This window comes from Pleurodeles waltl, chromosome 2_1 (assembly GCF_031143425.1).
Source record: "Pleurodeles waltl isolate 20211129_DDA chromosome 2_1, aPleWal1.hap1.20221129, whole genome shotgun sequence".
NCBI classification, from domain to species: Eukaryota; Metazoa; Chordata; class Amphibia; order Caudata; family Salamandridae; genus Pleurodeles; species Pleurodeles waltl.
Genome location: NC_090438.1, coordinates 286,083,655 through 286,105,100, shown reverse-complemented (window position 1 = coordinate 286,105,100; position 21,446 = coordinate 286,083,655). Strand labels below are relative to the sequence as shown.

The 21,446-nt window shown below is 47.5% G+C and overlaps 1 protein-coding gene across 2 annotated transcripts in view; it reads right to left on the bottom strand.

Moving 5' to 3' along the window:
- Positions 1–21,446, bottom strand: part of MOSPD1 (motile sperm domain containing 1) — a 158,820-nt gene that overhangs the window by 59,154 nt on the left and 78,220 nt on the right. For both annotated transcript variants that reach the window (XM_069212487.1, XM_069212488.1), the window contains exon 3: positions 5,492–5,567. In XM_069212487.1, coding sequence (XP_069068588.1) covers positions 5,492–5,567 — 76 coding nt within the window. The remainder of the gene's footprint in view (positions 1–5,491; positions 5,568–21,446) is intronic.

The window sequence follows — 21,446 nt, the reverse complement described above, 5'->3', positions numbered from 1 at the left end:
GCTTTTTAATCTAGAGACCAATGCTTCATCCTATGTTATTGGAGCAGTTCTATCACTAAAAGGATCAAGAGACCTGGGCGGTACATCCTGTAGCACATTTTTCTCGAATCTTTGACGCAGATAATCAATGAAGTGCATGAATCCAAGACATGCTAGGTAGGCTCTCACCTATGTATCAGATAACCAGCGTGAAAAAGCAGATACTGTGTTGCGTCAAGAAGAACAAAAACTAATCAACAGTCCTCCATTGATCTTGGTGTTAACAAGAAAGACAAGTGAAGATAAAGAAACCTTTTTCAAATCCCTCAAACAACAATATCAGATCCTCATCAAGGCAGGGTAGATTGTGGGTTGAAGTCAAACACACCGAAAACTAGAAAAAGAGCTTATTTGGCACAAGAGATAGATTTTCATTCAAGGTCCTATGTTACAAACCCAAATCCTAAAATGGGGACATGAGTCGTGTGGCAGGATATCAAGGGATCCATAAAATACAGGAGTTAATAATCCATTGATGTTGGTGGCCTAAAATAAGAAGAGAGATTGGGAATTTTAAAAAACAATGTGCCATTTGTGCACAAGTAAAGCCCCCCAGAAACAAAACACAGAGGGATTGTTGCAGCCTCTGCCGATACCACAGCAACCCTGGTCACATATATCGATGGACTTTATAACCCATTTTCCCTTCAGACGGAAATACTGTGTTGTTTGTGGTAAGTGACTATCTCATTAAGATGGGACATTTTATTCAGTTAGAAAAGGTCCCCACAGCCCCCACACTTGCAACAGTTTTCCTCAAATAAATTAGATAAGATTACATGGACTTCCACATTTCATCATTACAGACAGAGGTTTAAATTCATAGTTATATTTTGAACAGCATTGCCTAAACAGCTTGGAATGGCACATTTCATGTCCTCTAGCTACCATCCCCAGACAGACGGACAGATGAAAAGACTGGATCATAAACTGAACTTATTTAAAATGTTTTGATGAATCATTCAGAACAGTGGGTGCAATTAATTCCTATTGTGGACTTTTCCTACAATAACACCATACTCCCTGTTTTTCTGTTCCACAGGGTTCAGTCCCGACATTTACACACTTACCTTTTCCTCCACCACAGTTCCTTATGTATGATTGTTTCTCAAAGATATAAATAAGATCCAAGATTCAGCATTAACCTATCTAAGAAGTGAACAAGCTCAGTATAAGATTTTTGCAGACAGACAAAATAGTATAGGATCAGTGTTTAAGACAGGTGAGAAAGTTTAGTTATCTAACAATGGCCTGTTCAGTCCGGGCCCCTTCCCAAGTTTGCACCAAGATTTATAGGACCATTTTTTACTGTCAAATTTAATAGTGGGGTACTGTCAGGTTTCAGGTCATACAAGAGAGTTAGCAAGCATACCACTTGGAGGAGAGGGAGAACACCATGGAGGACACCATGTTCCGGGGTAGGGTCTAAAACATTGTTTGCCAGCCACCAAAGGACCAGTAGTTGTCTTCCAGGTCCCAGAGGGTATGGCCTTATAAAGGGTTAATAGATGCAGAAGACAGTGTCTGGCAACATCAGCTGTATTGAGTCCCTTCCTTGCCATACAGTTCACACCAGATTCTGTTCCAACACTTTTTTTTTTTTCTTTGTTAGCTCCCTCAGTCTGCCTTCTTCAGCGCCCCTGTACTGACCCCTGTTTTTGGTTTTTGAACTGTTCTTGGTATTTTGACTAGGCCACTGATTTCTGATCTTGCACCAGTTATGGCTTGTGATTTGGCTTAGTCAGCTAAGATCCCGTTGTTAATTGACCTGACTTCAGATGTCCCCTTTTGGTCTGACCACTATGATTCAGCTTTACAGTACAGTGAAGAGCTACTTGTCTTTGGTTTTCGGGCAAGTTTTGGGTTTGCCTGAGTTACAGTGATGCTTCCCGTCACACCCAGTAAGCAGGCTCAAGCATTGCTACAGTATTTACCTGTTATAAGAACCCTTCTCCCATTATATGATAGCCACGATCTTCTGTTTTCTCCTTTGACAGTGAGTTGTATTTTGCTTCTGTGACTCTGTGCCATCCTATCAAAGAGTCCAGCCCAGGGCTCCTACCTACCATCCTGCTGGAAATGTGTCTTTCTCTGCCTTTCTTGAATGAAATCCCACATCACTTCTTCCCTTTTTTTGAATCAGGTGTTGCCTACTTTCCTAGATTGGGCACAGGACGTAGGACCTAGAAAAGGAGAAGGTGGAATTAACCTGCTGTCCTTCGGCCTGGGTTGCAAGGGTTGTGACAAATGATCACCCATCTCTGAGCAAGGGGGCATAATGACGGTTGTTAATTCTGTCGCTAGCTACAAACAGGGGATCTAAGTGTGAGATCTGTACTCTGAGGTAGGGATCCTAAAGAATGATGGTGATTCTGTTATTAGCTACAGATGCGGGATCTAAGCATCGGAACTGGATGAAGTATTGAGGCTGGGTGCATGAGTACCAGAAGGTTAGTCGTTCTGTAGCTAAAATTCCAAATTACTCTGTAGATAAGTAGGATGGGTGCAATGAATTAGACGTTCATCCGAGTACCTCTCATTGGGGAGCAGTCAACCCTGCAAATTCAAAAAGACTGCTAGTGACATTTAGAAATGTGTTTTGTAGCAGAAAGGACAATCTAGTTAAGACCCCATTTGCTGACTATCCAATAAGACCTGAACATTTTATTTTATTTTCATATGGGGTATAATGCAACATTTTCTGTCTATGATTCTCTACTCTTTTCTTTAAATGGGCTCACTTATGTTATGCCAGCTCTATCATGTCAAGGCATGGCGAACCTGCCACCTTGGCCATGGTTTTTCCCAGAAGCTGATACCACCATATATGTGGCAACCAATCTGAGGACAACTGCTTCCTGCATTGAATGCCTTCCTAAGTTCTTCAGAAATATGGCTTGTCCTTTTACACAATTTTATTTATATGTGACAACTTGAATTTAAAACACACACATAAAATCAATAAGCAACTTCAAAGAAATGACAAATAGTCAAAATGGGTGCAAAGAAAATAGACTGAACAAGAGGTACATGTCATAACAGTGGCTTTCAAGATCAAACTTTCTCCCCATTGCAGCTTTTGTTCAAATAGCCAATAGTTTTCGGATGATTTACAGGAACTAAACATTTACTATTTATTGTTTAGTTTCCTACTCCTTACATTGCTGTGCCATTGTTTGTATGCAGTCAGTTTATTAGGTTTCATCTTCTCATTACTTGCGCTGTGCTTGCGTTGATGTTGAGACAACGCTGAGATTCAAAATCGGTTCCACAGTGAGCAGCCCTGGCCATTATGCCACATGTTATCACCAGAGGAGAGGGTTGTTTGCCACTCCCAAACCCCCGTGCTAATTTAAGGCATTCTGCACTGCAGCAGGGGCCACTGTGCAACGTGTCTTAACCTCTTTAGCGCCTGTGCCAACCAATGGCTTTCACAAATAAACCTCTCTGGTGCTTCTGACAGCCACTGGCCATTACCAGGGAGGGATTTAAAGGCGCCTCTAGTGCTAAGCACCAGAGGGACTCCTTTATGTTTTTTTGTTCAGGCGGCCCGGGAAGAGCTTCTCAAGCAGTCTGAAGTATTTTTTTTTATTTACAACTATGATGATAGCACGCATGGCGTGCGATGTTCTTGTTGTAAAAGTGAAAGTACAACTAATGGTCGTTTTAAAAACTGTACAGATTGGCTAGGTTTCCTAAGGTGCTGGGTGAGCTAGAGTCCAAAATCTATCTTTTCCCACATTGGAAATAGAGGGTCAGTTTTCGGAGGTAAACTGTGATGCGTCCATGTTGCATTTTGGACCGTTTCCTGTTATGGGAACTAGGTCTACCCACACAAGTGAAGCACTATTTTTATCGGGAGACTTGGGGGAATGCGGGTGAAAGGAAGTTTGTGGCTCCCCGCAGATTCCTGAACTATCCACAACAGAAATATGAGAAATATGTGTTTTTTCATCAAAGTTTGAGGATTTCAAGGGATTCTGGGTAACAAAAACCTGTTCAGAAAGACCAAGTCAGCCTATCCTGTATTCCCCTGGGTGTCTAGTTTTCAAAATGTACAGGTGGGCTAGGTTTCCCTAGGTGCCAGCTGAGCTATGGTTCAAAATCTAGAGCTACCCACATTGGAAAAAGAGTGTCAGTTTTTGGTGGAAAAATTTGATGTGTCCATGTTGCATTTTGGGCCATTTCCTCTTACCAGCACTAGGCCTACCCACATAAGTCAGGTACCATTTTTATCAGGAGACATGTTGGAGCATAGAATAGTAGGACATTTGTTATTACCATTTAGATTCTGCTGCATTTGTGCCTTTCAAATGTAAGCCAGTGTATAAGAAATATGAGATTTTGAAACAAAACCTCCAAATCATACACTAGTAGGGATTCCCACAAATTCAGAAATGTAGAAATAATCACTGTTCCTAAACTCTATATCTTGTGCCCATTTCAGAAATACTTAAGTTTTCTTGATACCCATTTTTCACTCTGCCTATTTTGCTATAAGAACTAGTCTGTACTTAGTACAAAACATGGTGGTAGGTTCTGGGTACCTTGGGTTCTTGGGGAACCTACAAACCCTATATATCACTGCAAGCAGGCGGGTCTAGAGGACATAATGGTATATTGCTTTTGTCAATCAGATGTTGTGACTAAAGGTTACAGATGAAAATGTTGTCACAAATGACTGTTGTTTTCCTACTCATCTTCAATATTTCTTTGTTTCAACAGTTATTTTCCTTGGGCAAACCTTGAAGGATCTACAATATGACCCCTTACTGAATTTGGAATTACATCTATGTCTCAGAAATATATTGCTTTTCTGGATCACCCATGGGTTTCACACAGTTTTCCACCACAAGTGAAGTAGGTTGAGAAGATGGTGACTTTAGTACAACAAACCATTTGTGGGTGCCATTTTAGGGAAAACAATCTGACACTTTCATCTGGAACACTTGTTCCCTATTTTTCTAAAATAAAATCATATTTTTGCTATATATTGCCTATTGTATTGGTCCCCTTCTGGGGTATCCACAAATCCTGTGTACCTGTACAATCCCCTGGATGTTGGGAAAAAAAAGACATAATATTGCCATGGATACCTTATGTGGGAAAAAAACTGTTATGGAGTCCTAAATGCGAACTACCCCAAATAGCCAAAAAAGGGGTCAGCACTCGAGGAGAAAAGGCCCAGCAGCTAAGGAGTTAAGGTGAATAAAAACAAAGGACTATGAAGCAATCAACGCTGACCGCACCGCAGCACCTTGTTTTTATTTACTTTGAGATATGCTGCATCTTTAAAGTACACTGACAACAAAAACAGGTCTTGCATAGGCAAAACCTTTTGACTTTACCAATGCTTGTTTTTAAAAGGGGTAACAGAGTCAGAGAAATGAATGTATTCCTTCTGAAACTGCCAGAAATCTTAGCAGGATTAAAAATAATTAGAACTACTTACATGTCCACACAACATTGAGGCTTGACTGCACCTGCAGCATCCACAACAACATACTTATTTGGAGCCGTGCAGAGAACTGAAAAAGAGAGAGAACATAACTTTTTTTATGCTACACAAACCCAAGACTGAAATACTCTAAAATTTGTCAGACATGACAACAGTGCGACCCTTGGTATTTACACCGAAGACAGTAAAAAAGGCGCACACAATTATATCGCAATATAACCTGACATCAGGAAAATCGGTTATCGGGTTGGAAGAGAAATGTAGTGAATGAATATAGTTTACAGCCAGTACAAATAGCCTAGCTCTAGCTGTGATGACAGTGCAGAAAACTAAACGTGATATACTCCTCGTATATGTGACTTTGGGCCAGATATAGAAAAATCTGGCATTGCGACTCGCAAATTGCGAGTCTGAGAGACTCGCAATGTGCGAGTCACAATGCCGGATGCAGGATGGTGTCCCTGACACCATCTGCGAGTCGCAAGGGGGTCTCAAAGGCAAACCTCATTAATATTAATGAGGTGGGTCGCAATTTGTGACCCACTTGCGAGTCGCAGCACTCACAGGGATGGTGGCCTGCTGGAGACAGCAGACCTCCATGTCTGTGACTGCTTTTAAATAAAGCAGTTTTTTTTTTTTTGTAATGCATTACAAACGAAAAAATGAAACGTGTCAGTTTCCTATGGACAACTGCCTGCTCTGAAAAAATGTTTTCAAGGCCATTCACAAAGGGGAAGAGGTCCCATGTGGACCCCTTCCCTTTTGCGAATGGGTTACCACCAGTGTCGATTGCTTTGCGACCGCGTTTGCGGTCACAAAGCAATCTTAAATCGTGCTGCGTTTTGCAAATAGGAAGGGGACACCCCTTCCTATTTGCGACTCGCAGTCCCATTTTGCGAGTCGATAACCAGGTTACCGACTCGCAAAATGGGAATGGGCATTGTGATGTGGGTTTTGCGCCTCGCAAACAGCGATTTTCGCTGTTTGCCAGGCGTAAAAGCCTTGCTACATCTGGCCCTAAGTTACGTATCCCACTTCTTCGCAAAAGTAAATCACAGAGCTTCACAGGACTAACTGCTTTCCGACAAAAAGTTTACATGTACTGTCAGTGTTTTGAGGTTTGGTGCTCTGCTAATCATCTGCTGCCTTTTCAAATCATTCTTTATCAACATACTTTTGAATAGTCCATTGGCCACATCAACTGCAATTCCCAACTGTGCCTACTGCCAGCTTATTTATGTATTTATGTTACGTATAACATTTATCTCGTGCAGACTATCACGACGTTGAGTTACACAGAATAAAATTAATTCCTTCTGAAGTAATTTCAAAAGTGTGTGTGTGTGTGGGCATGTATAGCCCATGATGTGAGGGCCAGTTCGGTCCTCATAGCGTGGGTAAACATAGTCAGTTCCAGACAAACACTATCTTTATTAGGACCGTCGCGTTAGGAAGACTGGTCCCCGTAGTCCGAGCGAGTGCATCAGAAAAGTAGAAGTGCAGTTATATTTGCCTCAGTTCGCTTTATAACCTTCCCTACTATCAAAGCGCGCGTGTAGTTAGAATAGTAAATAAACACTTCATTACGGTCAGTGACCTGTCCTCATACATATAGGTATGTCATGGGGGGGGGGGTTTGGCAGCAAAGGAAGGCTTTATTAGTATTTGGACAAACTGTAATAAAATGCTGTGATGGTCTGAGTAAGACAGCAGTCTAGAAGCACCACTTTAAGTATACTTCAGTGATGGCGCAAACATCTATGCAGAAATTTAGATGTTCATGTACATGGGAATATTCAGATGTAATCGCTTTTTGCTAGGCATGCGTGTCATCAGAAATAGTCACATTTCCAGGCAACGCATAGGACACAAGGAGCTCATTAAAACAGACGTGTGTGTATTGTACCATCAGACGATCAGTGGATGGCAGCTGTTAAAGGTATTATTGTAATTCATCAGGGACATTAAATTATTTATGCAAAGGACACTTAGGCCCTCATTCTGACTTTGGCGGTCGGCGGAGAGGCGGCGGTCGGACCGCGAACAGACCGGCGGTATTAAAAATGGCATTCTCACGCGCCACTTCCCCACTCCGACAGCCACGGCGGTCATGACCAACGGGCTGGAGTCTGCGCACTCCGGCCCGGCGGTCGACCCAAGACCGCCAACGGTATCATGACCCTGCTTACCGCCACGGTTTCTGGCGTTCGGGAACCGCCATGCGAACCATGGCGGTAGGCACTATCGGGGCCAGGGAATTCCTTCCCTGGCACTGATAGGGGTCTCCCCCACCCCCCCACTGCCCCCCCGAGTCCTCCCCCCACACCCTCCACCCCCCTGCCACCCCCCAGAGGTGGTACGAACCCCCTCCCCACCCCCACCCCGACATGCACATACACGCACCCCGACATGCACACACCCCCAACATGCACATATACACACCCCCTACACATACACATACACAACGGGGACACATACCCGCACACATACATGCCGACATGCGCACCCGCCGAACTACACACATTGCCCATAGGCACAGCAGCACACCCCGCCCGCATGCACGCACTCACACACCCCCTCTACACACTCACACGCACACCCCCATGCACGCACACATCACACAACACCCCCCCACCCCCTCCCCTCACGGACGATCAACTTACCTTGTGCGTTGGTCCTCCGGGAGGTGACAGGAGCCATGGGGAGGTGACCGCCAACAGAAGACCGCCACACAGAAATGTGGGTCGTAATTCTGTGGGCGGTGTTCTGCTGGCGTGGCGGTGGAGGTTGACCAGTCTCCACTTTCCCGCCGACCGCCAGTGTGGCTGCTGGCGGTTTTCCGGCGGAACGCTCCCAGCGGTCAGAATGCGCACAGCGGCATACCGCCGCGGTCGGCGGTCTTCACCGCGGCGGTAACTCGGCGGTCTTGCGAAAAGACCGCCAAGGTCAGAATGAGGGCCTTAATAGCATAAGATATTGGCCTCAATTATTACAAAAACATCTGGCTTTAAGGAGAAGCGGCCTGGCTGCTAGAGATTCTGACTTTGGTACCTGGGGACCCAGATTCGAATCCCTCTTAAATCTACATCCTGTGAGTCTGGTCAAATCAATTAAGCTCCCTGTGCCTACAAATGTGACATTTAATGTATAAACTGTATTTATATAATCCCTACTAGATGTACACAATCTTGCAGAGCGTCCCCAAAGTAATGTACAGTCCTCTGTTTCTTCCTAGCTAGGTTTGCACTATATAAATACCAATGCATTCATACTTTTATGGCAGAAGCAGATTGAACTTCAGAGATATAAGGACACATTGCTACATGCGCGTGTAGTATCTAATTCCTGGCTAATATGAGTGACGACACAAGGATTTGCTGATGGAAATCTATAACTGTTAAATCCCTCACGTTAGCAAGCCCTCCTCATTCCCTCTTATATTTCTAGACAACTCATTATGCGTATATTGGGATACAAAGAAAACTTGAGTAAATTCCCATCTTGGTATTTCTCAGAGTTCTTCACAAAATGCAAGGCCTTATCTTTTCCGGGTGCACATTCTTTCATTTACAGAACAAGGAAAACTCGCATGGAAGTGTAATAATGTTGCACCTCCCTGATACCTAAAGATAGGGATTGCCGACATCGGGAGACTAATTTGAGAGGGCTCTTCGACAACCTCTTTGTTTGTGAAAACATGGAATTGTTAGCCATCTGATGTGGTGAAAACCTGTTCTGGGATGTACTTAGGTGATGAATACACTATCAATTAAATCCATCAGATGACAGGACATCTAATAGCCTGTTGGAAAATGCGGGTTTGCATTTGTTTGTTATATGTAGGCTCACATGAATCATTATACATGTAGTAGAAACAAAAAGTATGCTAACGTACGTAGATTTAAAAAGTTCATCACATACTTACCCTTTTATAAAAAGGGATTTAAATTCATTATCAAAAAACTACATTGATAATATAAACAATTGTGTAAAACAATCTGCTCCTCATAAACACCACATAAAAGCTACTTTGATAGTCCACAAACCTGATGTTTTTGAAACTGAGCTAAGAAGCATTTGCCTTCACTTTGGCAGGGACATATATGATAGTAGAATATGCTCGAAAATGTCTATAGTATTTCCAAAGAGGGAGCAATAATGTTAATCTTTTATTATCCTTGGCAGAGTCCCCCCCGCATGTGACAGCATATAGAATTAAAGATGTGTAACAGTGAATAAGGGGGCGTTTTTTTTCCTAGGGGGTCTCTCAGTGACATCAAATGGACAACAAAAGCGATTCTTGATGTCACGCTGAACCCCAAGGTGAAAAATATTGCTGTTACTCCCATCTATATTTACCCATCAATCATTTTGTTACTTATGGTCCCCAAACTCATCCCCACCTACTTTCAACTGCTACACAGTGGCATAAGAGTAATTGGGAAGCCATACATAACATAACTTCTCCTCCCTGTCCCAGATGAAAAAAATAAATACCCACTCCTTGCCAGCTAACCCTGCCACCCTCTGGCCCCCTCCAAAGCTTTGCTCTCTGCCTTCCATAAGAGTAGGGCCAATGGTACGCTAATGGGATCTCTGGGAGGCCAGGAAGAGCAGTCTCAATTCCTTTATGATCTAGCTAACTAGTTTAGAATCTGGTATTCAGATTATAGGCATAGGAAGCAGCACATAACAATCAAAATAAGGCAAAACGTCTCAAATGTTGTTCTTCAACAAGGCATCCTCCGTGCCAACAGATATTATTGTGAGTGCCAGAATACAATCTACAATCTATCTATATAAAACCCTGACGATCGACTTGTTTTATTCCCATCAAATCAAACTCAAAAGATAATTGATAGTATATACAAGACATATTTTTCATTGGACCCTAGTTAAAGAAAAGTCGAAGTAGTGCCACTTTCTTAAACAACTTCAGCACCAAGAATTGGGTCCACTGAGGGCCTTGGAAAACAGAAAGCACATCTCAATTAGAAGGATGACATATGTTTATCAGTTGTTAGAGAATCTAGACCTTTAAGGCTTTCCTAACTATACGAAGGTCTTCCTTCTGCTGAAGATGGGAAGGTATTTAATCACTGTGGCCATGGAAAAACCATGGGCATCAAATATTTTACATTAATACTTGGGGATCGCAAGAAGAAATTAGCTACTAGATCTCAACAACCACCTAGGGTTGTACCATGTGACATGCTGGAGCAACAGAGAAAGGCTCAAAGTGTATAACTTTATCAACAAAGCACAAATATTCAGATGTAATCCTTTCGGTAGGAGTCTGTGCATGGAGATTACAGCTGGAGAAATATGATCTCTTAGCTTTAAACCCAATGTAAGTCTAGTAGCATAGTTCTGAATAAGCTGTAGCTTGCGAATCAGTTGACCATATAGGTCAAGATAAACTGAATTGCAATAATCTAAGCATGAAGAAAAAAAGGCATTCAGAATTTGCAACTTATGTCTGAAGCAAGACAGCCACAAACTGTGTTTCATAGTACACAGCTTGAAAAGGCAAGCTCTAGAAACAAGCTCTGAAAAAACGGCAAGTATAATAGTTGAGAAACACATGTTGGCTGTACTGTTGCAGTAATCAACAAAGGCAAGCCCGTCTGCACCCATCCACGGTCAGTCAGGACCAGGGGCACGTCATTATGCCCATTTATTTTTGCAAGCCTCAGAGGCTCTTAAACATCTTTGTTCAGTAAGCTATCAATTAGATCCCTATACTCTGGCTAAGTTAAAAAAGCTATATCTCCTAAATGATAGGATCGTTGCTTCAGATTTGATTAAACCGTCCGAATCTATCACAGGATCATCCATGAACCACAACCCTCCCAAACCTAAAATGGATGAAGTTAGGGTCATTTACCTCAACACTAGATCTATGGTCAAGCACCAGATAAAAATATTCCACCTACTTGACTCTGATACTCCGGACATTTTATTGTTAACAGAAACCTGGCTAACAGACAAATCTTCCCCGGACATCCTAGCGGCTCTTCAAGCAGGTTATTTCCTTACTCAAACAAACAGGTCCACAGGCAAAATAAGGGGAGGAGTAGCTGCTGTAATTAAGAAACAACTTAAGTTTTTAAGTCTTGTACCATTCGTTATACCTACGGTTGACTCTCCAATCTCTTCCCTTATCTGGCAGTTGTGTATAGACCCCTGGGTCATATGCAACACTTCCCACAATTCCTTGCAGAATCCATGCCCCCCTTAGTCATCGACCATGCTAACTTAAATTATCTATAATCGATCTGAGCCCTGAAAAACCTTGCCCTTGTCCTGGATTTCTTCACAGAAACTGGTCCAAAGAAGATCTCGAATTCTTTCTAGAATCATTACCTACCACCCTACCCATACCAGATGACAGCATAGACAGTCAGGTGGAGGATATTTCCAACTGGTTAACAGCAGCCAGTAACATACATGCCCCCCTTCGAAAATTCAAACAAGCCACATGACATGATGCATCTAAATGGTTCTCAGAAGAGTTAAAAACAGCTAAAATCACACTTCCACCTTGCAGAACAAACATGGTGGCTCAATTATTCGATAGAGAAAAGGAAGTATACTCCTTAAACCTCAAATAATATAAAAAATTAATTAGGCATGCCAAGACTGCCTTTTTCTCCAACAAAATGTTAGTCTCTACAAATATGTTTAGTATATTCTCTGATTTATCTAATCTTGACAGGGTGACCATCCCTATCCAACCATCTCAGCCACAGGTCTACAGGACTCAGCCCTGGCTTGGGTCACATCATTTTAAAAGGACCACTCACAATCAGTCCGGCTATCCCCTTTTACTCCCCCCAAGGTCTGACTAACCTGTGGGGTACGTCAGGGATCTTTCCTGTACCCTCATCTTTTTAATCTGTATATTCGCCCACCAGTGCTTTCATTAAAGGAAAGGCAAGTCAGAATCTATAGCTATACTGAAGATATGCAATTGCTATTCACCATCAATAATTCCCTGGAATCCAAGGAAACCTTCCAAAACACTATGGCCCTCATTACAATCCTGGTGGTCGGTGATGAAGCGGCGGTAAAAAAAAAAATAGAATTATGACCACAGCGGAAACCGCCAACACAAACAGCCACTTTAACACACCGACCGCCAGGGCGGTAGCAAAAAGCACTGTGGCAGTAACCAACAACAGCTAGGTGGAAGACATGCCCACAATATTACAATTGGCCTATCCACCACCTTTTCTGGGGTGGTACTAACGACGTCAAAAGCATGGCGAAAACAGTGCACAGAAGGCAAAGGACTCACCTCTGGATACTCAGGGAAGAACCACAACGCAATGGAGTCTGAAATGCAGATCTTCCCTATGCTAGTCTACCTCCTCCTACACCAGGAATACCAACACCGGCGATGACGACCACGGTGAGTACTGCCGCCTAGCACACAGGGGGAGGAAAAAGACAGTGACAGACACACGCAACACACAACACCCCTACCCCCACCTCCAACACCATACACACAAACAGATGCAACAACATTACATATCCACCCCGTACCCCTCAGGAATAATGCAAGGACAAAAGGAAGTGATTTAAGTGAGTGTAATAAAATAAAATACGAGAAATACGTCCTCAAAAATCAAAACAGTATTTACAGATATACAAATGGAGGGACACTGCCCAGTCCATAATGTCCGCGGGCCACAGGGACATATCACATAGGTCAAGACCCCAATTGACTCCTGCCTCAACATGGAGAGAACACTCCAGGGGCATCAGGTTGAAAATACACAGGCACCTCAGGGCGAAGGGAAATAGGGGGGCACCTCAGCTGGAAAATGGTACAGTGCCACTGGTCCTGGAGGGGGCAACATGCCCTCTGCGATGTTCTGGGGAGTGCAAAGTCACAGTTTCTCAAGTGGGTGGTTTGCCCACTACTTGGTCCTGGGGAGTGCAAGGCCACAGTTTCTCAAGTGGGTGGTTTGCCCACTGCTTGGTCCTGGGGAGTGCAAGGCCACCGTCTCTCAAGTGGGTGGTTTGCCCACTGCTTGGTCCTGGGGAGTGCAAGGCCACAGTTTCTCAAGTGAGTGGTTTGCCCACAGGTTGGCCCTGGGGAGTGCAAGGCCACAGTCTCTAGTAGATGCTTTCTTCCACTGGTTCTGAAGGGGGCCTTGTGCCCAGCGTTCTTCATCCTGGCAAGGATGCGATGAGTGGATGCCTTCTTCCACTGGTTCTGGAGGGGGCCTTGTGCCCAGTGTGCTTCATCCTGGCAAGGAGGGGGTGAGTGGATGCCTTCTTCCACTGGTTCTGGAGGGGGCCTTGTGCCCAGTGTGCTTCATCCTGGCAAGGATGCAGTGAGTGGATGCATTCTTCCACTGGTTCTGGAGGGGGCATTGTGCCCTGTGATGCAGATCTTGGGGAGTGCAAGGTCACAATCTCTCACCTGGGTGTCATACCCACAAGGATTACAGTGGGCAGGATGGATAACACTCCATGGAGGCAGGACTACAGTCCATCCGCCGGCGGCGACGGCTGCACAGTGGTAGCAGTGCTGGTGCTGGTGTCGGTGCTGCCAGTGATGGGGGAGGCTCCAGCCCTTCCCCTGCAGCCTCGGATGGCTGCCCACTGGGGCTGCTGCTGCTACCAGTGGTGCTGGTGGTGGTGCAGGTGGCGGTGCTGGTGGCAATGCTGGTGTCAGTGCTGCAAGTGGTGGGGGGAGGCTCCTGACCTTCCCCTGCAGCATTGGACAGCTGCCCACTGGGGTTGCTGCTGCTGCCAGAGGTGCTGGTGGCAGTGAAGGTGGCGGTACTGGTGGCAGTGCTGCCAGTGGTGGGGGGAGGCTCCTGCCCTTTCCCTGCAGCCTCGGACGGCTGCCCACTGGGGCTGCTGCAGCTGCCAGTGGTGCTGGTGGCGGTGCTGGTGGCAGTTCAGTTGGCGGTGCTGGTGGCGGTGCTGGTGTTGGTGCTGCCAGTGATGGGGGGAGGCTCCTGCCCTTCCCCTGCAGCCTCGGTCGGCTGCCTACTGGGGCTGCTGCTGCTGCCAGTGGTGCTGGTGGTGGTGCAGGTGGCAGTGCAGGTGGTGGTACTGGTGGTGGTGCTGGTGTCGGTGCTGCAAGTGGTGGGGGGAGGCTCCAGCCCTTCCTCTGCAGCCTCGGATGGCTGAAGCGCCATGGTTGGTGGTGGGGGCTCAGATCTGGTCACAGCACCAGGCCTCCTGTCCCTCCTGCCTATAGGGGCAGGCCCTTTGCCCTTGCCCTCTGGCAGCTGGTGGTGCCTCCTGCCCTTTGCAGCTTGTGGTGCCTCCTCGCCCTTGCCGTGTGGTGGTGCCTCCTTGCCCTTGCCTTTGCCGTGTGGTGGTGCCTCCTTGCCCTTGCCGTGTGGTGGTGCCTCCTTGCCCTTCCCCTTGGCAGCTGGCGCAGGCACACTGCAGTGCTGATGGGTGTCTTCTTGGAGCCTCTCACACCTGCTGTAGCTGCCGAAACTACAGTGGCCGTGGACTGGGTGGCTGAGGTGCTGGCCTGGGTTCTGCCCACCCTGGCCAGAAGTGAATGACAGGGGGGGCGGGAGGGGTAGGGAAGAGGTCAAGGGTGGAGAGGAAAAGCTTCTTAGGGACACTGGGGCGGGAAGAGGGTGAAGGTTTGGGAGTGGAGGAAGAGGGAGTGGTTGTAGGAGGTGTCTGCTGTGTTTGGGTGCAGGTGCATGGGCTGGATGCTGTTGTGATGTGGATGGCTGTCGGGTGTCAGAGTGCTTGCGTTTGTGAACTTTGGGAGGAGGGGGCAGAGACACAGTGGGAGAGGACACATGGGACGTGTGCTTGGATGTGGGGGTGGTGACTGCCAGTGAGGGGCGTGTAGGTGGTAGTGGATGAGGATGTAGTGCATGCAGGTGTGAGTGTAGATGCTACTGGGAGGGAGGTGGATGACGAGAAGGAGGGGGACACAGAGGAGACAGTGGATGTTGGTGTGTCTGCTTCTGGATGGTGTTTATGTGAATGCCTGTGGGATGGTGTGTGGTGCTTGTGTTTGCGTGAGCCACTCCTGTGTGTTGTCTTGGGTGCATGCTGGTCTGAATGTGTGCTTGGGATAGGTTGGGGTTCAAGGGAATGGGACTGGGAAGAGGAAGTTGGAGGGGGAGGCTAAAGACAGGGACAATGGCTGCCATCAGGGAGGAGGCTAGAGCCTGGAATGATCTATGTTGGGCCGCCACACCAGAATGAATGCCCTCCAGGAATGCATTTGTATGTTGCAAATGCCCTGCCAGCCCCTGGATGGCATTCAAAATGGTTGACTGCCCAACAGAAATGGATCGCAGGAGGTCAATAGCCTCCTCACTTAGGGCAGCAGTGCTAACTGGGGCAGGGCCAGAGGTGCCTGGGGCGAAGGAGATGCCCACCCTCCTGGGTGAGCGGGCACGGGAAACTCGCTCTGGGGCTGCTGGGAGGATGGTGCTGGTATGGGGCTGGCGGCTGTACCTGTAGTTAGGGTGCAACAGAGGTGTCCGCCACCACCAGGGATCTTCCATCGGAGGAGGTATCACTTTCAGAACTGTCCCCTGCAGTCTCTGCCGCGGTGCTCCCCTCCGTCCCAGTGGTGCCCTCACGGTCGGTGGATTCTGCCTTCTGGGCCCTGTGGGATGCAGCTCCCTCCGTCGCCGGTGCCTCTGCTCCTCCGCCAGATGATGCTAATGCACAGAAGGACAGGATGACAAAACAAAAAGGAGGGAGGAAGACACAGAGGATACACTTGGTCAATGCCAGCAACAACACCACTATTAGCGTACACAACACACAGGGGACAGCCCTACGCACTAGGTGATGCACTACCAGTCACAATGCTAGTCACAAGGCTATTAACAGGAATACCTAACGCCAGTTGCAGCATACCTGAGACCCACAGATCCCTGCCCAGTTATGGATGGCCACGAGCTTGTTTGGGGGTGGAGTGCATCAGCCCCTGCCCAACATGGAACCTACCCTGCAATGTCCAGCCTGGCCTAGGGGCACCAAAAGGTGCACATTCCCCCCCCTCCCCAAAAGACCACCCCTCCACGTGCAAGTAGTATATTGGGAACTGTACTCAGCCCCTTGTGGCTGCTGTGATGGCCTCAAGTGCCCATTCAGCTCCGGATAGGCCACTGACAGTATGCGGAACATCAGGGGGGGGGGGGGCAGGGTTCAACGGGCACCCTCTCCTCACTGGGAGGCCATCCCCAGCTGGGCCTCCGCCATCTTCCTTGCCCAGCGTCTCAGGTCCTTCCACCGTTTGCGACAGTGGGTGCTCCGCCTGCCGTAGACCCCCAGGGTCCCCACGTCCTTGGCGATGGCACGCCATATACCCTTTTTCTGATTGGTGCTGACCTGCAGAAAAATAAAAATAGAAAAGGGTATCAGTCATACCGTCCGCCCTGTTACACTCATGGCCCACCATATCCCTCCCATCCCCTTATGCACATACATTGCCCACCATACAAGCAGCACGCTGCCCCGGACCCCTTAAACATCCCCTTTACATGAGGCCTTCACACGCAGCACTCCATGCATTCATGTCCCATGCATCGTGCACAAAGTGTACTCACCTTTTGGTCTGGAGGCCCATACAGAAATCGGTACTGGGGTAGGACCCCATCCACCAGTCTCTCCAACTCCACAGCGGTGAAAGCAGGGGCCCTTTCCCCAGTGAATCATGCCATGGTCAGTTCCAGACACAGGTCACAGCACCACTTGCAGTGTAGGTCCTCTCCTGTTGAAGGTCAGATAGCAAGTGAGTGAACAGATAGAAAATGGCGGTCACGTCCGCGGCGGTGCGTACCGCCACCACCGGCGTACATCACCACTGGCTACTGTAACACACAGGGCCCAATGATAACCAATGAGGAGTTGCATGGCAACATTACCTCATTTCCACCTGTCCCTCCACACAGGACAGGCGTCCGCCATTTCAGTGGGGGGCAGGCCATGGCACATAACTGTGTCACAGCAGACATAAGCACATTTTGGGACCAAACATCAACATACTGTTTCTGTCACAACATACAATGCATTGTACATTGAGGAAATGTTGGAAACTGACCTGTTGCTCATCGTTTTGTCCCCTAGATTACAACTGCTGAGGATGTATAGGAGATAGAGGCATTCCCCCGTGTACAGGCCCCTGGTGGACTTGGCAACAATGGAGGACAGGCACATTATCCTCACCTACAGACTTGATAGGGCCACAAAATCCAAGAGCTGTGTGCCCAATTGAAGCCAGACCTGATCTCAGCTATCTGTCAGCCCACTGGGATCCCCCTTCTTGTGCAAGCGCTATCTGTGCTCCATTTCTGGGCAAGTGGCTCCTTCCAAGTGACAGTGGTCTTGGCAGCAGGAATGTCACAGCCAATGTTCTCAAACGTGCTGACCAGAGTGTTGTCTGCCCTGATGAAACACATGCGCAGCTACATCGTATTTCCCCAGGTGGAGGATTTGGCCACAGTGAAAGCTGACTTCTATGCAATGGGACATATCCCCAACATTGTTGGGGCAATTGATGGTACACATACTGCCTTTGTCCCCCCTGAGAAATGAACAGGTGTTCAGAAATCGAAAGAGCTTTCACTCGATGAATGTTCAGATAGTGTGCCTGGTGGACCAGTACATCTCCCATGTGAATGCAAAGTATCCTGGGTCTGTGCATGATGCCTTTATCCTGAAGAATAGTAGCATCCCATATGTGATTGCTCAACTCCAGAGGCACCGGGTGTGGCTAATAGGTGAGCCCATGGTCCCCACCCAGTGTATGTTGGTCTATGGGTGTGGGGTTGGCCCTAAGGGTGAGTGTGTGGCTAACAGGTATCCCTCGATATTTGCAGGTGACTCTGGTTACCCCAGCCTCTCATGACTACTGACCCCAGTGAGGAATCCCAGGACAAGGGCAGAGGAACGTTACAATGAGGCACATGGGTGAACAAGAAGAATTATAGAGCGAACCTTTGGCCTCCTGAAGGCCAGGTTTTGGTGCCTCCATCTAACAGGTGGCCTGTGCTATTCACCCAAGAAGGTGTGCCAGATCATCGTGGCATGTTGCATGCTGGGCAACCTTGCCTTGAGACGCCAGGTGTCTTTTCTGCAGGAGAATGAGGATGGAGATGGTCTCTGGGCAGCGGTGGAGCCTGTGTACAGTGACGAAGAGGAGGCAGAGGACGAAGATGTGGACAACAGAACATCCATCATTCGACAGTACTTCCAGTGACACACAGGTAAGACACTGTAACTTCTCCTTCCATTGCAGTTTTGTGTTGTATATTTTCACTGGCAGGCTGCTGTCCCCACTACTACGGCCACTTACTGTACCCTTTGACATGTCTGATCACAGATATCTGTGCCCTACTCTGGCTCCTGGTGTATTGACTGCAGCACAATACAGGTCATACCTATGTATACATTACTGTACATTCTAATTGTAATGTCTACAGATTGTTAAAGAATACATACTTAAATCATTTGATATACTACATGCTTGTATTTTTCCAAAGGGTGTTTATTTAATTGTTGAGAAGTAAATGGGTATGTGCAATGGGCTTGGGTGATGGTGGAGGAAAGTCCAGGATAGAGTCCATTCTCTTTGTATCACAGGTGCATTGTCCAAGGGGGCATAGGAAGGGGAGCAATGGCAGTTCAAGGTGGACAGGGTGACAGAGTGGGACACAAGCCACCCTCATGGTGTTGGCCAAGTCTGCCATCACCCCTGCAATGGTGATAAGGGTGGTGTTAATGGACTTGAAATCCTCCCTGATCCCCAGGTACTGTCCCTCCTGCAGCCGCTGGGTGTCCTGCAACTTGCCCAGTATCTGGCCCATCGTCTCCTGGGAATGGTGGTATGCTCCAAGGATGTTGGTGAGTGCCTCGTGGAGAGTCGGTTCCCTGGGCCTGTCCTCCCCCTGTCGCACAGCAGTCCTCCCAGCTTCCCTGTTGTCCTGTGCCTCTGTCCCCTGAATAGTGTGCCCACTGCCACTGGCCCCAGGTCCCTGATCGTCCTGTGTTTGTGGGGTGGCCTGGGGTCCCTGTAGTGGTGGACACACTGCTGATTGACGTGTCCTGGGGACAGAGGAATGGGCCAGCTGGGTGGGTGCTGTGGTAGTGTTTCCTGAGGGTGGAGGCTCTGTAGTGGTATGGGACTGTGACTGGGTACTGACTGTCCGGAGGACCCTGATGGGCCAGGTTGGTCATCCAGATCCAGACGAGCAGAGCAGCTGTCATCACTGTGGACCTCTTCTGGGGGGGACTGGTTGTTGCTGGCACCTCCTCTCCAGTGACGTTGGGTGTGGGAACTGTGGGGATGTAAATGCAGTGTTAATGTTTCTGCGTGTGACATCTTGTGCATGGGTGTGTTGCCCTGTATGGTTGTGAGTGCCCTGTCAGCTTTGCCTTGTGTGAGTAGTTATTTGGTGGGCTAGGTGACTCTCTCTAGTGTGCATGCTGTAGTGATGGGTGTCAATGCAGGGCTGTGAGTGATGCCCATGCATTGGTGGTGCATGCAGTGCTGGGTACTGGGATGGGTGGGATGTGATGGTGGGGTGTATGTGAGGTGGTGGGGTGATGGGGGTGAGGGTAGGGGTGGGGTTATGTGATGGCATGCAGGTAGGGGGGTGAAAGTAGTAAAAAGTTGACTTACCAGAGTCCAGTCCTCCTGATACTCCTGCCAGGCCCTCAGGATGCAGTATTGCCAAGACTTGCTCCTCCCATGTTTTTAGCTGTGGGTGAGGAGGAGGGGGTCCACCGCCAGTACAGCTATCTGGTGTCCTGCAACCATGGAACGCACCTTCCCCCGTAGGTCGTTCCACCTCTTCCTGATGTCATCCCTTGTTCTGGGGTGCTGTCCCACGGCGTTGACCCTGTCCACGATTCTCCGCCATAGCTCCATCTTCCTTGCAATGGATGTCTGCTGCACCTGTGATCCGAATAGCTGTGGCTCTACCCAGGTGATTTCCTCTACCATGACCCTTAGCTCCTCCTCTGAGAACCTGGTTTGTCTTTGTGTTGCCATGGGTATAGTGTGAGTGGTGTGTGTGAGGGTGTGTGGGGTGATGTGTTGAGCTGTGTGCTGTGAGGTGCGTAGATGGTGTATGGGTGATGGTGTTCTGTGGCTCTGGTTCTTTGGGTGCTCTTGCTGTATCTCTCTATGGTGGCAATTTTTGTTAGTCGTAAAGGGTTGTGGGTAATGTGTGTGTTTTATAGTGGTGTGGGTATGGTGTGTGTATGAGTGTAAGGTGTGCGTAGTTTGAATTGTCCAATGTGGTGTAGTTTTGTTTGAGTGTGTGTATTTTGAGCACGGTAGCATGTACCGCCAATGGTTTACCGCGGTTGAATGTCCACCACAGTGATTCGTGGGTCATAATGCTGTGGGCGTAGTTCTGTTGGTGTAATGGTGTGGGTTTTAGTACCGCCGTTTCACCACTGACCTTTGGGCGGGCGGACTTGTGTTTGTGTCTGTATAGTAACGGATTACTATGTGTGTGTCATAACATGGGTAGCAGTATACCGCCTCGGTAGCGGTATGTTGGCGGCAGTCGGCATGGCGGTAAGCGGGACTTACCCCCAATGTCACAATGAGACCCTATGTTGTTAATCCGAGATTGGATGAATAGCAATCAACTAAAACTCCAATCTGAGACCACAGAGATTGTTGTCACTCATAATAAGCTTGACCAGTGGAATTCCTCCTTCTGGCCCCAACCATGAGTACTCCCCCACAGCCCAGGAACTCTGGAAAGAGTCTCGGAGCCCTCATCGACAAGAACCTATTCATGAAACCCCAATTAGGTGCGGTCACAATCCTCCTGTTTTATACAGCTCTGTAAAATTAAAAAGATTAGCAAATTCTTCACATTTGAAGCCTTAGTTCAGGTTGTTATGGCCACAGTCACCTCCAGACTGTGCCAACTCTCTATATCTTGGCTTTTCAAAAGGCATTAATCAAAGAGTT